This window comes from Lepidochelys olivacea (assembly GCF_965140295.1).
Source record: "Lepidochelys olivacea isolate rLepOli2 genome assembly, chromosome: 10".
In the NCBI taxonomy this organism is placed as follows: Eukaryota; Metazoa; Chordata; order Testudines; family Cheloniidae; genus Lepidochelys; species Lepidochelys olivacea.
In genome coordinates this window covers 41,885,734-41,903,866 of record NC_140420.1, presented here as the reverse complement: position 1 = coordinate 41,903,866, position 18,133 = coordinate 41,885,734, and the positions used below count along the sequence as shown (strand labels likewise).

Sequence of the window (18,133 nt, the reverse complement as noted above, 5' to 3'; positions counted from 1 at the left end):
CCTTATTGATGGTCTGGATGATGGGATTAATTGCACCCTCAGCAAATTCGCAGATGACACTAAACTATGGGGAGAGGTAGATAAGCTGGAGGATAGGGATAGGGTCCTGCATGACCTAGACAAATTGGAGGATTGGGCCAAAAGAAATCTGAGGTTCAACAAGGACAAGTGTAAAGTCCTGCACTTAGGAAGGAACAATGCCATACACCGCTGCAGGCTGGGGACCGACTGGCTGAGCAGCAGTTCTGCAGAAAAGGACCTAGGGGTTACAGTGGATGAGAAACTGGATATGAGTCAGCAGTGTGCCCTTGTTGCCAAGAAGGCCAATGGCATATTGGGCTGTATTAGTAGAAGCATTGCCAGCAGATTGAGGGAAGTGATTATTCCCCTCTGTTCGGCACTGGTGAGGCCACACCTGGAGTACTGCGTCCATTTTTGGTCCCCTCGCTACAGAAGGGATGTGGACAAATTGGAGAGAATTCAGCACAGGGCAATGAAAATGATTAGGGGGCTAGGGCACATGATTTATGAGGAGAGGCTGAAGGAACTGGGGTTATTTAGTCTGCAGAAGAGAAGAGTGAGGGGGGATTTGATAGCTGCTTTCAACTACCTGAATGGAGGTTCCAAAGAGGATGGAGCTGGGCTGTTCTCAGTGGTGGCAGAACAAAAAGCACTGGTGTCAAATTGCAGTGTGGGGGGAGGTCTAGGTTGGATATTGAGAAACACTATTTCACTGGGAGGGTGGTGAAGCACTGGAATGGGTTACCAAGGAAGGTGGTGGAATCTCCATCCTTAGAGGTTTTTAAGGCCCAGCTTGACAAAGCATTGGCTGGGAGGGATGATTTACTTGGGGCTAGTCCTGCTTTGAGCAGTGGGTTGGACTAGATGCCCTCCTGAGGTCTCTTCCAACCCTAATCTTCTATGATTCTATAAGACGTGAATGGGGAATGACAGGGTCTATCAAGGTTCCTTCCCCACTCTGAACTCTAGGGTACAGTTGTGGGACCTGCATGAAAACCTCCTAAGCTTATTTTTATCAGCTTAGGTTAAAACTTCCCCAAGGTACAAACTATTTTACCCTTTGCCCTTAAACGTTTGGTGGTGGTAGTGGAAGTCCATCTGGGTTTATTTATTAGGAAAGCGTTATTTGGAAACGTCTTTCCCCCCAAAATCCTCCCAACCCTTGCACCCCACTTCCTGGGGAAGGTTTAGTAAAAATCTTCACCAATTTGCATAGGTGACCACAGACCCAAACCTTTGGATCTTAAGAAGAAAGAAAAAGCATTCAGTTTCTGAAAAGAAGGATTTTAATAGAAGTAAAAAGAATCACCTCTGTAAAATCAGGATGATAAATACCTTACAGGTAATTAGATTCAAAACATAGAGAATCCCTCTCGGCAAAACCTTAAGTTACAAAAAGAGACACAGACAGGAATAAGAAAAGGAGTACTTGTGGCACCTTAGAGACTAACCAATTTATTTGAGCATAAGGTTTCGTGAGCTACAGCTCACTTCATCGGATCTGAAGTGAGCTGTAGCTCACGAAAGCTTATGCTCAAATAAATTGGTTAGTCTCTAAGGTGCCACAAGTAGTCCTTTTCTTTTTGCGAATACAGACTAACAGGGCTGTTACTCTGAAACAGACAGGAATATCCATTCTATTCAGCACAGCTTAATTTCTCAACCATTTAAAGAAATCATAATCTAACGCATATCTAGCTAGATTACTTACTAAATTCTAAGACTCCATTCCTGTTCTGTCCCCAGCAAAAGCATCACACAGACAGACACAGACCCTCTGTTTTTCTCCCTCCTCCCAGCTTTTGATAGTATCTTGTCTCCTCATTGGTCATTTTGGTCAGGTGCCAGCTTCTTAACCCTTTACAGGTGAGAGGATTTTTCCTCTGGCCAGGAGGGATTTTAAAGGTGTTTACCCTTCCCTTTATATTTATGACAGGGTCCGAGGAGGGGGAGGTGCTGAGGCGATGTAGGCAACAGATGAAGCCAGAGAATGGGGCTAGCTGGGATGAGGGGAGTGAGGGGATCTAAGAGAGGGAAGGGACCGGGGACTCTGAGGGAAGGGCACGCTGCTGTCTCTGCCCCCGCCAGCAGGGTGCAGTCTCTGGACACCTCGCCCCGCGCGCTTTAGGACTTTGCGCTGGGTCGGTCGGCTTTGGGCAGGGAAGGCTCGAGCGGGAAAGAGAGGACGCCACCCCATTGGCTGCCGTCTACTTCTCACCTCGTGATTGGCGTCCGGGTGCCCTCCTGTGGCGCAGTCGTTATCGCCCTTAGCGGTGGAATGGCGGCTGCGGCCGAGGGCGGCCGTGTCTGGCTGGGGCGGAAGGTTTCAGGCTCTGTCTCGGAGCCGGCTGGGACGCTCCCGTGTTCCGGCACCGAGACTTGGCCGCTCAAGCGCTACGGACGCTTTGTCTCCCCGGGAGCCCCTCCCTGCGGGATGGGAGCTTCGGCCTCCTGGAAGGTGAGGCCTGGTTTGTGCGCTGGGTGTCCCGCGTGGAGCTGCACTCACCGTCACTGCCCTGATTCCCGGCAGCCTCAGTACTTGCCCCCAGACGCCCGTGTGTCCGCCCCAGCGGGGCCCCGCCTCCTCTCCTGCGTACCCTCACTCCGTGCCCCAGCCTCTCTGGACCCCCTAGTCTCTTGTATACCCTCAGTCTGTGCGCTGTAGCTGCCGAGTCTTCCTCACACCCTCGCTTTGTGGTCCTTTGTCACATCCCATAAACTGCATTTAAACATATCTTAAAATTAAACAGTATTTGTTACCCACTGACTTTATGGATGTTTCCAACTTGAATGGGAAGCAACAGGATGGACATGAAGTGTGGGAGAGAGAAATCTGCAGAGGACATGGTGGTGGGTAGGAAATAAGGATAAGGCGTTTTAGATTATAAGTAGGGCCCTACCTAATTCACAGGAAAAATGTGAAATGGACCATGAAATCTGATCTCCCTCATGAAAGCTGGTGCCCAGCCAGGGGCTCCTACCCTGAGTTCCAGCTGCTGTTAGTCCTGGCTGGGGATGGGGAGGGACCAGACTTCCTCTTCCCCTTCAAGGGCTGTTCCTGGTGTGGGTCAGACCCACCTCTGGGATCTTCCCCAGCTGCAGGAAGCTCTGCGGCTCGAGGTGAGCTGTCACCTTCCAGTGCTGGCAGGAGAGTGCCGGGGTGACCGAACATATGGTAACCCACACCCCATATCATATGACTTTCACTTTGGCACTGGCGGTGGCGCTGGCTTTAGAGCAGGATGCCTGGCCAGCAAACTTCCTCTCCGGCTGCTCAGCTCTGAAGACAGTTTCTCTGCCATCAGCAAGGCAGAAGTAAGGGTGATAATCCCACAACCTCCCTATAATAACCTTGCGACCCTTTCACCCTGTCCACCTTTTGGGTTGGGAGGGACCCCCATGGTTACAGCATATGAAATTTCAGATGTAAAGATCTGAAAAGATGAAATTAACTAATTTTAAAACCCACTGGCTATGAAATTGACCAAAATGGACCATGAATTTGGTAGGGCCCGACTCATAAGCTTTTTAGAGCTGGGACTTGAAGTTGTTCTGTTTGTACAAGCTAAGCATGATGGGGCCCTGGTCTATGACTGGGACTCCTAGGTGCTACTGCGATACAAATAATGAATCATAATACTAGGGATCTTTGCCAGTCTCTCCAACTCTTGTGATTTTTTTTTATCATGAGTTTTATGATATTGGGTTACTTTCTCAAAGCTTTTAGAGTTACATGAATATGCTAGAATCTCAGCTTTTATTAAAAAAAAAAATCCACAAAAATTCTAGCCTTCATGGTTGTGGAGATAAGGTTGAAAGCACAAACGCCTAAAAGGGCAAAAGCGAGAAGGAAAACAAAAAAACTCTACATGTCTTATTGTTAAAGCCAACCATGATCATCATAGAATCATAGAAGATTAGGGTTGGAAGAGACCTCAGGAGGTCATCTAGTCCAACCCCCTGCTCAAAGCAGGACCAACCCCAACTAAATTATCCCTCCCAGGCAATGCTTTGTCAAGCCGGGCCTTAAAAACCTCTAAGGATGGAGATTCCACCACCTTCCTTGGTAACCCATTCCAGTGCTTCACCACCCTCTTCATGAAATAGTTTTTCCTAATACCCAACCTAGACCTTCCGCAAATCATGACCTATGATTTGAATACTTGGATTTGGCATTACTGAGGTGCAGAGCTAGAGGGTACCTCTTCTGGGTTGCCTCTGTGACTAGGCTTCCCAACAGACAGCTTCAGCAGTGCTGAAGTGCTCCAATATGTGAAACTTGAAGTTTTTAAACCATCATTCTGTGAAGAAAATTTAGATAGAAATTTAATAGGACACTGCCATTGTGTTGCATAGGAATATCTTGAAAACCCAGGTTAATTTTGTACTTAGTGTTGTACGTCCTGAATGTACCAAAATCTCTTTTAAGAGAAACCAACAAAACCAAACACTTCTGTACCACTACTCAAATCAGTTAGTCCAATCAAAAGGTAGGAGAAGGAGACTTGAATGTAGGATTCATAATGGATGTCTACCTGCATCCCTAAGTATGCAGTTGCTACTACTGATGCTGCCATAATAATTTGCAACTAAAATGAGAGCACTGGACTTGCTTGAAAGTGAAGTAAATCGGAGTTTGAAAGAGATAATTGGGAAGTATATAGGCAGGCCTAAACTTTGATCAACCTGTTCATTTCTTGGTACAAAACACTAGCAGGAACATTGTTTGGGCTTGCATGATGTTAAACCTCTCTTCCTGTTGCATCTTTCTGCTCTTTGCATGCATTCTTAGACATAATCTTTTACGTTTGGTTTATTCCATGACTTTTGTACAGTCTTTTTTATTCTGCTGGTTTGAAAAATTTTAAAAAGAATTTTTTAATGATGGAAGCTTACCCTTTCCATTAAAAGCAAAAATAAATTAGTTTTTTAGGCTCTCAAGATTCCCAAAGGATTTCGTTCTATTTAGGTGATTTTATCCTTAAAAATGTTCACATTTAAAATAAATAGTAAGGACATAGAATGATTGCTCTACTTAATATGTAAAATTAAATGTAATGGGGCTTGTCCTTGAAAAGAAATAGGGGCTTTGACAGTACACCCATGTACCCTGGGTGCTCTTAACAAATAATTTGAAACAGCCTTTTATGATTTAAAATGAAAATTATTGGACTGGATTGTCCATTGCCCAGCACTTTGGGTAGCAGTCATTTATACCAGTAGAAAGGGTATGGAAAAGGCTAGTAAAACAGAATGGTAATGATTTATGCTGACTTTGTATTGGTGTAAATAAACGCACAAAAGAAATGATGGGTTGTTTATCTCTGTCAAGATACTTGGGCTGTCTGAACTGTTAGTTGTTCTCTTTGTACAATGATTTATCCTTGTAAAATCTCTTGTGGTCTGAAGATCCCCAATCTCCTTCCTTAGAAGTTTTTAAGGTTAGACTTGACAAAGCCCTGGCTGGGATGATTTAATTGGGGATTGGTCCTGCTTTGAGCAGGGGGTTGGACTAGATGACCTCCTGAGGTCCCTTCCAACCCTGATATTCTATGATTCAATGATTCTATGAAGTGTGGCAAAATGTGGTAGCTGCAGCTACAGTAGCTCTTGACTGAGAGTCTTAAGATTTAATGGAACTAAGATTTGATTATGATTTTTTTTGTATCAGTGTTCATTTCTGTTGCACAGTATGCAGTTTGTACTGCCTTCAGCTGTGTAATGAATGAACTTAGAAGTAGCCCATGTTGAATTCCACACTACTGAGAGGTGATCAGGGATCAGTTCTGAGTCCAGTTCTGTTCAATATCTTCATCAATGATGGCATAGAGTACACTTATAAAGTTTGCAGACAATATCAAGATGGGAGGGGCTGCAGGTGCTTTGGAGGTTAGGATTATAATTCAGAATGATCTGGACAAACTGGAGAAATGGTCTGAAGTAAATAGGATGAAATTCAATAAGGACAAATGCAAATACTCTACTTAGGAAGGAACAATCAGTTGCACACATACAAAATGGGAAATGACTGCCTAGGAAGGAGTATTGCGGAAAGGGATCTGGGGGTCATAGTGGACTACAAGCTAAACAGGAGTCAACAGTGTAACATCGTTGCAAAAAAAGCAATCATTCTTGGATGTATTAGCAGGAGCGTTGTAAGTAAGATACAAGAAGTAATTCTTCTGCTCTACCCCACACTATTAGGCTTCAATGGGAGTATTGTGTCCAGTTCTGGGCACCATATTTCAGGAAGGATATGGACAAATTGGAGAGTCCAGAGAAGAGCGACAAAAATTATTAAAGGTCTAGAAAGCATGACCTCTGAGGGAAGATTGAAAAAACTGAGTTTGTTAGTCTGGAAAAGAGAAGACGGAGGGGGGACATAACAGTTTTCAAGTACATAAAAGGTTATTACAAGGAGAATATTTTTCTCTTAACCTCTGAGGCTAGGACAAGAAACAATGGTCTTAAATTGCAGCAAGGGGGATTTAGATTGGACATTAGGAAAAAACTTCCTAAGTATCAGGGTGGTTACACACTGGAATAATTTGCCTAGGGAGGTTGTGGAATCTCCATCATTGGAGATTTTTAAGAGTAGGGTAAACAAATACTTGTCAGGGGAGGGCTAGATAATACTTATTCCTGCCGTGAGTGCAGGGGACTGGACTAGATGACCTCTCAAGATCCCTTCCAGCCCTATGATTCTATGTAGGGAATGAATACTTTGGAAACAATTTCATGTTTGATGGTGCTGTTAACTTCACCATAATCACAAATTATGTTTTGTGTTACATATGGTCATTAAGAATATGGAGACCTGATGTGATTTCATAAACCAATATTTTGCTGTTTACACTGTTTTACAAACTATATATTTAAAATAAACAAAAAAGGTATTAAACTGGGGGGGGGGGAGAAATTTAAGAGACCTAAGCCTTCCTTTTACATGTCTGTAAATCTTTTTGAACAAAAAATGTCAGTGGAATAGCTACTACTTTTCTTTTTATTTCAATTGATCTGAAAACCTAGTCATGAACAGTAGAATTTTGTCAAATGTCTATATTGTTCATGAAAACAACAAGGAGTGTGGTGGCACCTTAAAGACTAACAGATTTATTTGAGCATAAGCTTTTGTGGGTAAAACCCCCACTTCTTCAGATGCATGGAGAAGTGGGGTTTTTACCCACGAAAGCTTATGCTCAAATAAATCTGTTAGTCTGTAAGGTGCCACCGGACTCCTTGTTGTTTTTGTGGATACAGACTAACACGGCTACCCCCCAAATATTGTTCATGATCTTCCTAAATATACACTGGGAATGTAAACTATGTGGGAATGGACTGTGTCTTTCTTTTTATTTTGTATGGCACTGAGCAGGCTTCACAGGGAGGGCCATCTCCTGTGTGCATTTAATATTCATTCTTGCATAAATGTTTAGTTTTATAGCTTGGAAAATTGGAGTTTAAGTACTAAACATTTCATAATTTAGCAGGATGAAAGCAAAACCAACCCAGAAGCAGTATGGCATTTTTAGAATGGCAAAATTTAAATGCAAGAGAGGGCTCAGAACAATCTGAATATAAAAAAAAGATTTGCTGGAGTATTTTGTCCATCAAAAATCATAAAAGTTTATAAAACCTAACCTGTGAGGAAAGGTTAAAAAATCTGGGCATATTTAGTCTTGAGAATAGAAGACTGAAAGGGGACTTGATAAAAAATATGTTAAGGGCTATTGTAAAGAGGATTGTAATCAATTGTTTTCTATGCTAACTGAAGGTAGGACAAGTAGTAACAAGCTTAATCTGCAGCAAGGGAGAGTTAGGTAGATATTGGGAAAAACTTTCTAACTATAAAGATAGGTAAATACTGGAATAGGCTTCCAAGGGAGGTTGTGGCATCCCTTCCATTAGGGGGCTTTTAAGAACAGACACCTAATGACAAACACCTATAAGGGATTATCTACGTATAATTGCCTCAGCATAAAAGGTTTCAGAGTAACAGCCGTGTTAGTCTGTATTTGCAAAAAGAAAAGGAGTACTTGTGGCACCTTAGAGACTAACCAATTTATTTGAGCATAAGCTTTCGTGAGCTACAGCTCACTTCATTGTATGCATACTGTGGAAAATACAGAAGATGTTTCATTGGATGCATACTGTGGAAAATACAGAAGATGTTTTTATACACACAGACCATGAAAAAAATGGGCGTTTATCACTACAAAAGGTTTTCTCTCCCCCCACCCCACTCTCCTGCTGGTAATAGCATAAAAGGGTGAACTAGATGACCTTTTGTCATCCCTTCCATCCATACATTTCTAAGATTCTGAAATCTAGATCGGTGGTATAAATATTGGTTGCCTGAAAAATAAACCATACAAATCTTTGAAGTATGATAGTTGCTGAAACTTTATTAAAAGAATCTGGGTGAATCAACTGGTCTAACTTCCTTTCATGTGAAAGAAAAGAAATGTTATACAGCTTATCAAGCTCTTTGCATGACAGGAGATTCAAGGTTGAAGGGAAGAAAGTCAGTGTGAATCTTGCTTACTGCAGCTCTGCTTATTATAGAGTTTGTCAGTACTCCAAAGGACTTTAGAACTGAATAGCAGTACAGCTGAAGATTGACTTGTATTATCATTAACTTCTTGCATAAAATTGATTAAATTGAGGAGCAACCCCTGTATTTAAATATCTAAATGCATCATTTCTGCTTTAGATTGAATTGTTCATGAAATCATGATTAATTGTTGAACATAAATATTAAAATTAATAAAATAGTGGTTGATCTTTTTCCCCTCTTTCACAAGTGGTTTGTGGTATCAAGAATGCTGAGAACCACAGTTTCAGATGAGAAAAATTCAAACTTGGTTACCTATAGTTAGGTATCTAAATCTATATTTTAGTGTCTAAATAAGAGATCCTTTTCAGAATCAGTGAGCTTTCTCAACTCCCATCGTTATCAATAGGAGTGGAGTGCTCCCTATCACTGAAAACTAAGCAGCTTCTTTAGGTGCCTAACTTCTGGCACCCAAGAGTGAAAACTTTGGTTTTACCTGAACCCATTATACTGGCAGTGGGATATACAGGTTTCATGTATATAATTGATTGCTCTCTTGTGTGTGTGTTTTTAAAGGTTTTGGAGTCAAATGAAGAATCAGGCTATCTTATTCTCACCATTGTTGTATCTGGCCATTTCTTTATTTCCCAAAGACGGGCAGTACAGGTAGGTTTTCAGTTTCATGTACTTAAATACATTTCTCAACTCAAGTTAGTAATCAATCTTGGGTCTTTTGTCCTTCCTCAATTTAATGAGGTCTGTTACTGAAAGATATCTGTACCAATTTTACTTAGCACATGCAAATTCTCATGGATGGAAGAAGTTCTCTGAACTTACCTATATAATACTTAAAGTGCACTTTTCTTTCCTTATTGAATAGTGGTGTTTTTTTTGTGTGGCTGATAAACTAAATTTAAAAAGTGTGGTGAAACTGTGCCACTGGTGTCAAAGAATGTCATTGTCAGCAATATGCTGGATACTTTCACATGTGTAGTTCACCTATTTGAGTACATCAGGTAAAAATGTAATTGAAAAATAGTTACATAAAATATGGTTTAAGTGGCTTTTAGAGTTCATCCTCAATGATGGGGGTGGGGAAATTGTGTTTTTAAATGGAGTTTAAATGGTTTAAAACACACCTTACGACCATGTGTAGACGGGTAGACTTTGAAATTTTTAGTTGGTTGTGTTGTAGCCTAGGTTACAAGCCAGCCAGCTTGTATTATTTAAATAAAGTCACAATGACTCCAGAGAAGCCAGCATCAGAGTCTCAGCCAGAACGAATCGGTTCTGTGCCAGGAGGGGCTTGTAGAACTCCTGGTAGGTAGCTTTAGACATGACTGCCTGGGTCTGTGCTGGGAACTGGGATCAGGTATGCTCAGTGTATGCAGAAAACTGACCAAATCCTGCTCTAGATTGTGCAGCAACATGGAGTAGAAACACTGCTTGGTGAATTTTTGCCATAGAAATCCTGTGGTCCAAAGCATTGCTGGGTGAGATGCTCTTCTAGAAAGGAACTACATGTTTATCTAACATCTGCCATGTCCTTGATGCTTAAATTTGGCTGGTACAGTTTTGCTTCAGTTTTACACTCCTTGTCCTCACCTTTAAAGAGTTACACAGCAGTGGCCCACATATGTACTATGTATTCTGTGTTCTACTAATTCTGCTTCCCTTATTTATTGTTCATTCACAAGCACCTTTGCTTTCTCTCACACTACTCCTTAGACCTTGAATGATCTCATCCCTAAAAGTTTCCCCTTTCCAATGTCTTTACAACAATGACCACACTTCTACACCAACCTTATAAAATCTAAACTAATGTTTACATTTTTAAAAAATGGTATTAACACAATGGGTATCATGCTAAAACAATCCAATGTTTTTTTTAACCTCCCTCTTGATGCTTTCTCTGTGTTGTGTAATATCTACTCTAGATTATAAGCAAATATTAAAATGATTAAACAGCTGCACTTAAACTTCTGTGGCTTAAATATGGTTGATCTGGAAATACCTCTATGGTTTGTCATCAAGATGTGTTCCAATTCTTGCACAAACTATTCTGGATGTTGCAAATTTTATTTAGACTGAAATGACATTTTTTGTTTGCAGTATCATCTTTCTGGAGAACATCAACTGGTACTGTTCCACATAAGTTTCTGTTTTGTCTGATTTTCCTGAATTAAATGCCATAGAAAACAGCCTTTATTTAGATTCTAGAACCTTTTTGAAAAATCTTATTTTTTTGTCTAAGGAGGACCTTAAGGAATCACAGAACATAGGATTATAGGAGTTACAGGGTGGATTTGGGCAGGAAGACTTGATTTAATCATGGATTTCTACATAAAAATGCATTCTTGTTGGTTGTTATAACCTTAATATATATTCTTCACAACTCAGATAGATGTAGGTTTCATTTTAAAACTGTGTAGCTTGTACCTTCTAAAAGTGATTTATTTTGAAAACTTTTCAGATTAGTTTTATAGCTATATCAGAAAATGAATGATTGTTTGGTTATTTCATTTACCAAAGGAGATTGAAGCAGAAATTTATGAAGTCACTGGGAGGTGAACTATCTCCAATTTAACAGGTTAATCATTAATATTTGGAGGATTTTCTTGCCATGCTGTATTAGGAGGAGAACATCACCAGACAGACATTTAAATTGCTTTATTTAACTAAAACAACAACATTTTGTATTCTGGATTTTTTTCTTCAACAGCAAACATAGTATTTTAACAAAACAAGCGTATGAATTTTTGAATTTTGTTAAACATTTGAGTTTTTTAAAATCAGGTTTGTTTTTGTTAAAATTGTTTTTAACTAAAATAGTTAAATGAAATATTTAAAAAACAAAAATTAAATCTACTATGTCAGCCGACTTAAAATATTGGCTCTCAGTCGTCTTCACCTTCATTTTCCTGTTTATTCATAATCTGGAAAAGAAAAACAAGTTTTCCTGCTTTTTCAGGTCCCAAACAATTTCTCCCTTAGCTCTGAAGTTCATTATAGTTGGCATTATGGAGGGGTGATTGCTGGATGTCCATGTCATAGCCAACTCCTCTTCTTCAGCAGTTAAGATTTGACCCTGGTACCAAGTACTGAGAATATTTGCAAGAAAATGAGCTAGAGATAGTGCTTGTCCCATTTGTTTTTTTTAAATGCTTGTAATTCAACTCTGTCATTGCATATTTCTCTTTTTAAGATCTCACTCAGTTCCTTCAAAATTTCAACAGCATCAGCAATAAAGCAGCTGTTTCCCTGCATTTTGTTCAAGGCTACAGAAATAGGCTTCAGGATACTCAGCATGTGTTCAACATTTCTTTTAAGCCCAGTGTTGAGAACTTTGGCTGTGACAGTGCCAGCTATTTTTTTCACAATTTTCTTCACAAACTGTCATCAGCTTAGGCCAGTTCTTGATGTAGTGCTCAAAACAGTCCACTACTGAGTTCCATCACATGTCTTATGGGAGAGTTAGCTTGGTTCCTCCCACTTTCTTCAGAGCAGCTGCTGCAAAGTGGTTGTTACAGAAGTATTTTGCAATTTCAACATTAGCCTTTATTTCTGGAACACTGAAGTCTTTGGCTAGGTGGTGCATCAAATGAGCACTGCAACCATATGTTATTAACTTGGGACTCTCTTCACTCTCTAAATTTCTTCTCATCTTGGACACATTTGCAGCGTTGTCTGTGACCAAGCTGTATACTAGACATTTGAATTTTTTGTCACAGTTTGTTATAGCTTTTACTGCTACTTCTTGTAAGTATTCTGCTGTGTGCGCATTTCCTGATGTATCAATTGTTTCTGTAAGGAAGACAGTCCCTTCTTCTGTTGTCACATAAGAACTGTGGACATTGCTCCACAACATTGCGGACACTGCTCCACCCATCAAGACTCAGGTTAACAATTTTACCCTCTAGACCTTTTGCACACTGCTCAATTTCTCTTTCATATACTTTCATCCAGCAATTTGCTTGCGACATCTGCTCTGTTGGGTGGACTATATCCTGGTCTTAGTGACTGAACTATGTTAATGAAGTGTGTGCTCTCAACTATTTGGAAAGGAGAGTCTGTTGCAACAAACCGGGCAATTTTTTCATCAATTACCTCTTTTTGTAATCTGCTGGTTCTTATCACAAATTTATCTGTGGTTGTTTCTGGATGATGAAGATTTTTTTTTCTTTTTGCTACAGGCAATATACTGTGGCTGTTTGACATACATGATGTGAATGAAACGCTATCATTGGCAGATAACTCTGAAACTATAGAAAATATTGGTGATCTTGAAGGTGGAGAGTCTTCAGAATCCTTGTATGTTGAGGATGGATTCTCCTAAACAAAATAAGTCAATGCAGTTATTTAATTATTATTACCATACTGCTCATTTAGTATTACTCATTGCATTCGCTGACACTCAGTACTACTTTAAAGGTTTCAGAGTAGCAGCCGTGTTAGTCTGTATTCGCAAAAAGAAAAGGAGTACTTGTGGCACCTTAGAGACTAACCAATTTATTTGAGCATAAGCTTTCGTGAGCTACAGCTCACTTCATCAGCCACTCCATACGGCTAAATTCAGTGCCTTGCATAATGACAGGTTTCAGAGTAGCAGCCGTGTTAGTCTGTATTTGCAAAAAGAAAAGGAGTACTCAAGTCCAATTTCTGTGTGTTTTTCATGGGTTTGGCATGTCTGCTCCTAGTCCTGAATTGTTGTATTTTTCTGTTTTTTTATTTCTAATTCAACTGATCATGTAATTTCATGTCCTCTAACATTAAACAAACAATAGACTAAACTGTTATACAAGTCCAGCAGAGCACTGTAGAGACAAATTCTAATGAGATTTTTCTGGCTTCAGCAATGATTGAGGAGCCGGAGCCAAAAATAGGAGAATTTGATAGATTACATTAAAAAATGGGGGGGGGGGAGAAATTTCCTTTGTTACAGTTGGGTAAAAAGGGGATGTAAGAATATTTCAAACGGCAGTTTTGCCTGTTTTAAACAAAAAATGAGTTCAACTGATGTTATACAAATGTTCAACCAGAATGGAATAAGGAACCAAATGCAGCTAAATCAGCACATTAGAGTGAAAATGGCTCACTCTGTATACCTCCTATTTTTCTTAATGTGATAAAAGGTTAGAACAAGACTGTTCTTCAGTGGTGTGTGGGTGTGTTCACTTTTATGTTGAAAATTTTGTGGATAGATTTTTTTTTTTAAAAAGTCCACCAAGACATGAGAGTTAAATACTGAAGTCTGAACATAAAACTTCTATATTTTAGATGGAATTTACATCTCAGTTTACTATAGAAGAGTGATGAGTTCAAGTTTGATGAGACTACAAGTTTGGTTGATAAAGGTGTTTGTGTTGGTGTGTAATATACTTAGATTTCTGTAGGGCGTTTCACTTAGTACTATGTGACTTTTGATTAAAAGATACAAAATTGACAGATGTATGAAGTGTATGATCTATGTGCTAAGAATGACTTCTGGGAGTATTTTGTGATCTACCACTGCCAAAAATATTTGTAAAATAATTATATCTTCACATATCCTATCACTCTTCCTTTTCTGCTAGGTAACCATTCATATTCTCAATTCCTGTTGCAAATTGTAGAATTGTGTCCATGAACAGTCAGAAGTGTGATATTTAATGAATTAATGTCTACCTGCCATTTTGCAATTAGAAATTTAAAAATTTATTGCCAAAAGGACTTACTTAAAAGTAGTTTAACATTCAAAATCAACTATTTTAAAGCAACTGGACCTGTGTAACATCTTATGCTTTGAAAAATAATGAATTGTTGGTTCCTCTGGCCAGAATAAGCGAATCCCTGGGCTTCATGATAACTTCCAAAACAATGTTTTGGAAAATGTTTGAGGATGCTTCAAAGTGAATTATTAAAGCACCTGCAGCTGTAATGGGTAATTGGTTGCTTGCAACTTCAGTGTTTCTGTTAGATGCACAAAGAACTAATCAGTTTGCCTTTTGGTGTTCTCACAGAATTGAATCTACTCACTGCAGGTATGGCGCCTCCTCCTGGAAACTGGGGATTAGCTCTTGAGGCCAACACCCCATCCTGTGGTCTCATGCCATCACACTCTCTGATTTGCAGTCCCTCTCCCACTCCAGGAACTGCAGTGTCCTCTTCATGACTCAGCCCTCTGGTCAATTCAGTCAGCATTCCCCCATTCTGGAGTACTGTTCTCCAAATTCTCTGTTACTCCCACAGTGACTCAGGCAGTCTTCCAGTTCATTGGTGCCACTTCCCCAGTGGCAGGTAGGGAAACCCCGGGCCCACCCTCTATTTCAAGTTCCAGTCCAGGGACCCTCTTTCCAGTTGTTCTGGCTTTCCTCTCCCAGCCCTCAGTGCTCCGTCCCTGGATTGCTTCCTACAACTCCTGGTTTCCTTCCTTGCCCTGGGTGTACCAGCTCCAAACCACTTCCCAGGGCGTGACTGCAGCCTACACATCTCTGTAACATCCAAACATGCCTCCCTCTTCTCAGGGAATGACTGCCCTTCTAGCTTCTGGGTTTTATAGGCCCCGCCTATTCCTGCACAGCTGAACCTGCTTCCAATCAATTCCCTGCTCCTTGGCTCTTCCTCCAGGTGCAACCTGTGGAGTTAATAGGTCTAGGTGGCCACCTTAACCCTTTCCACACCTGTGTGGAGTGGACACTCCATCTCAGGTGGATAATGGGTATGCTTTCAAGATTTTTTGTTGTTGTACACATTCTTGTATGGCTTTGCCCAAGACTTGATTGTGTCTATCCACAATAACATACTCTCACAAAATAATAGGTCCAATGAAAGGCATTACCTCACCCATCTTGTCTGCACAATAACACGGAACAGTCACTTTCCTTGTAAAATTGGCTGAAATCAGAAGATTCTAACAGACCCCAAATGAGGGTAAGTGGAGGTTCCATGAATTGGCAGGATGATTACCTGTTTTATTCGTATTATAATTCTGTAATTAACAGAAAATTCCTGAGGTGTGATTCAAATCCAGGTTTTCCAATATGAAGTTCTTTATCTGGAATCAAATTACACAGGGTAACATTTTTTAAACATATTTTTACTATAGATGTCAGGGTGAATAAAAATTGATGTATTTAAAAAAAATCAGAATAATATTTTTTAAAATTTGTATTTAAATTATAATTTTTCTTTTTAAAAACAAGCCTGTTTAAACGAAATCTGAATTTAACACAAAATATGTTAAGGTCTAAATTTATTATCTTTTAAGACTTGTAAATAAAAGTAAATATGGTGAGCCTCTATCAAAAACTTGGAGTTAAAGGCAGCATTTCTTTATTAAGAAGGAATCAGAGGAAAAATATGTAAATTTTGATGTCAAGCTTTATAACTATGGCATATGTCATGTGCCGTATTCAGGGCTTGATCCTGTGGAGAACACAGGGGCTGTGCTACTGGGTATAAGGGACTGGCAGATTCATCACAGGCCTTGGGACCCAACCTCTGATTCTGGGAGACATCATGTATCTTATCAGGATCAGGTCTCATACTCCTATTTTATAGCTTCTCCCTATCTGAGTTCTCATTGGCTCAGTTCTTAAATTATGAATATTTGACTCCATCCACTATGGAAACAATGGTTATATCAACTAATGAGAATGCACCTTTCTTTAGAAAATAGCTGAAGTACAAATGGAAAAGATTAAAATTGATGATTTAAATCAAGGCTTTCCACTTTGATTTAAATAAATCCACCCTGAAGTATGTCTAATCGCTGCGTACCAGAGAATACAAAAAGAGAGCTTCAAAGAGCTTACAGTCTAAGTATAGATTTAGACAACAGATAGATACAGACAACACATGGGGGAGTACAAGGAACAATGAGACAGTATTGGTCAATATGATAGGCTGTGGTCTCAGCATACCAGTGGCCTAACAGTTGGCAAGTATTTTGTAAGTGTCATGGTAAAGGAGACTTTTAAGAAGGGGTTTGAAAAAGGATGAGATCACTTTGCAGATGTTTATGGGGAGCTCCTTCCCTGGGAGAGAGGCAGTATGGGAGGAAGCATGTTTGAAATTTTACCAAGTGGGCGATGGAGGCTAACTTTGTTGGCCCATCAGAGGTGGGAGTTGACATGTTGATATTGAATGAGAGATAATAGGAAAGGTGGAGTTAGGACATGAAAGGCCTTGCAAGTGCAGACAACTAGCTTATGTTTGGTGCGATAGAGAAGGGTAGCCAGTTGAAGGATGCAAAGAAAGGGGTGAACTGGTCAAACTGATGGGCTAAGAAAATGATCTTTGCAGCAATATTTGAATGAATACAAGCAGGACAAAATCATATTTGTCAAGGCTAGAGAAGAGGTTGTTGCAGTAATCGAGAAGCAAGATGAGAGCCTGGACAAAAGTTTGAGCTGTGTGGATGGATAGGGAAAGGTGGAATCTTTGACATGGTATGTAGAAAAAAATTGGCAAGATTTAGACAGTCTGGATATGAGGACCTAGAGAAATGTGGATTTGTGCATTATTGCCTAGCTTTCTCTTTGACTTCTCCAGCCCAGTGGAATCTCGGATGGCAAATCTACAACAGAAAGGTCATAGATGACTTGTTGATAGCCCGTCCACATGAGATTGTGTCTGTACACACTGATCAGATGTTTCAACTGCTGGTTCTTTGACTTCTGTTTTCAGAGAATCATAGAATCATAGAATATCAGGGTTGGAAGGGACCCCAGAAGGTCATCTAGTCCAACCCCCTGCTCGAAGCAGGACCAATTCCCAGTTAAATCATCCCAGCCTGGGCTTTGTCAAGCCTGACCTTAAAAACCTCTAAGGAAGGAGATTCTACCACCTCCCTAGGTAACGCATTCCAGTGTTTCACCACCCTCTTAGTGAAAAAGTTTTTCCTAATATCCAATCTAAACCTCCCCCACTGCAACTTGAGACCATTACTCCTCGTTCTGTCATCTGCTACCGTTGAGAACAGTCTAGAGCCATCCTCTTTGGAACCCCCTTTCAGGTAGTTGAAAGCAGCTGTCAAACCCCCCCTCATTCTTCTCTTCTGCAGGCTAAACAATCCCAGCTCCCTCAGCCTCTCCTCATAACTCATGTGTTCCAGTCCCCTAATAATTTTTGTTGCCCTTCGCTGGACTCTCTCCAATTTATCCACATCCTTCTTGAAGTGTGGGGCCCAAAACTGGACACAGTACTCCAGATGAGGCCTCACCAATGTCGAATAGAGGGGAACGATCACGTCCCTTGATCTGCTCGCTATGCCCCTACTTATACATCCCAAAATGCCATTGGCCTTCTTGGCAACAAGGGCACACTGCTGACTCATATCCAGCTTCTCGTCCACTGTCACCCCTAGGTCCTTTTCCGCAGAACTGCTGCCTAGCCATTCGGTCCCTAGTCTGTAGCTGTGCATTGGGTTCTTCCGTCCTAAGTGCAGGACCCTCCACTTATCCTTATTGAACCTCATCAGATTTCTTTTGGCCCAATCCTCCAATTTGTCTAGGTCCTTCTGTATCCTATCCCTCCCCTCCAGCATATCTACCACTCCTCCCAGTTTAGTATCATCCG

General features: G+C 40.5%; 1 protein-coding gene across 1 annotated transcript in view; it reads left to right on the top strand.

Annotated features, from left to right (window-relative positions):
* Positions 1 to 2,299: 2,299 nt before the first annotated feature.
* REC114 (REC114 meiotic recombination protein) overlaps positions 2,300 to 18,133 on the top strand; it is a gene marked incomplete at its 5' end in the record, with an annotated part of 155,332 nt that continues 139,498 nt past the window's right edge. Inside the window, 2 exons of the mRNA XM_084640355.1 lie at positions 2,300 to 2,479; positions 9,152 to 9,241. Coding sequence (XP_084496481.1) covers positions 2,300 to 2,479; positions 9,152 to 9,241 — 270 coding nt within the window. The remainder of the gene's footprint in view (positions 2,480 to 9,151; positions 9,242 to 18,133) is intronic.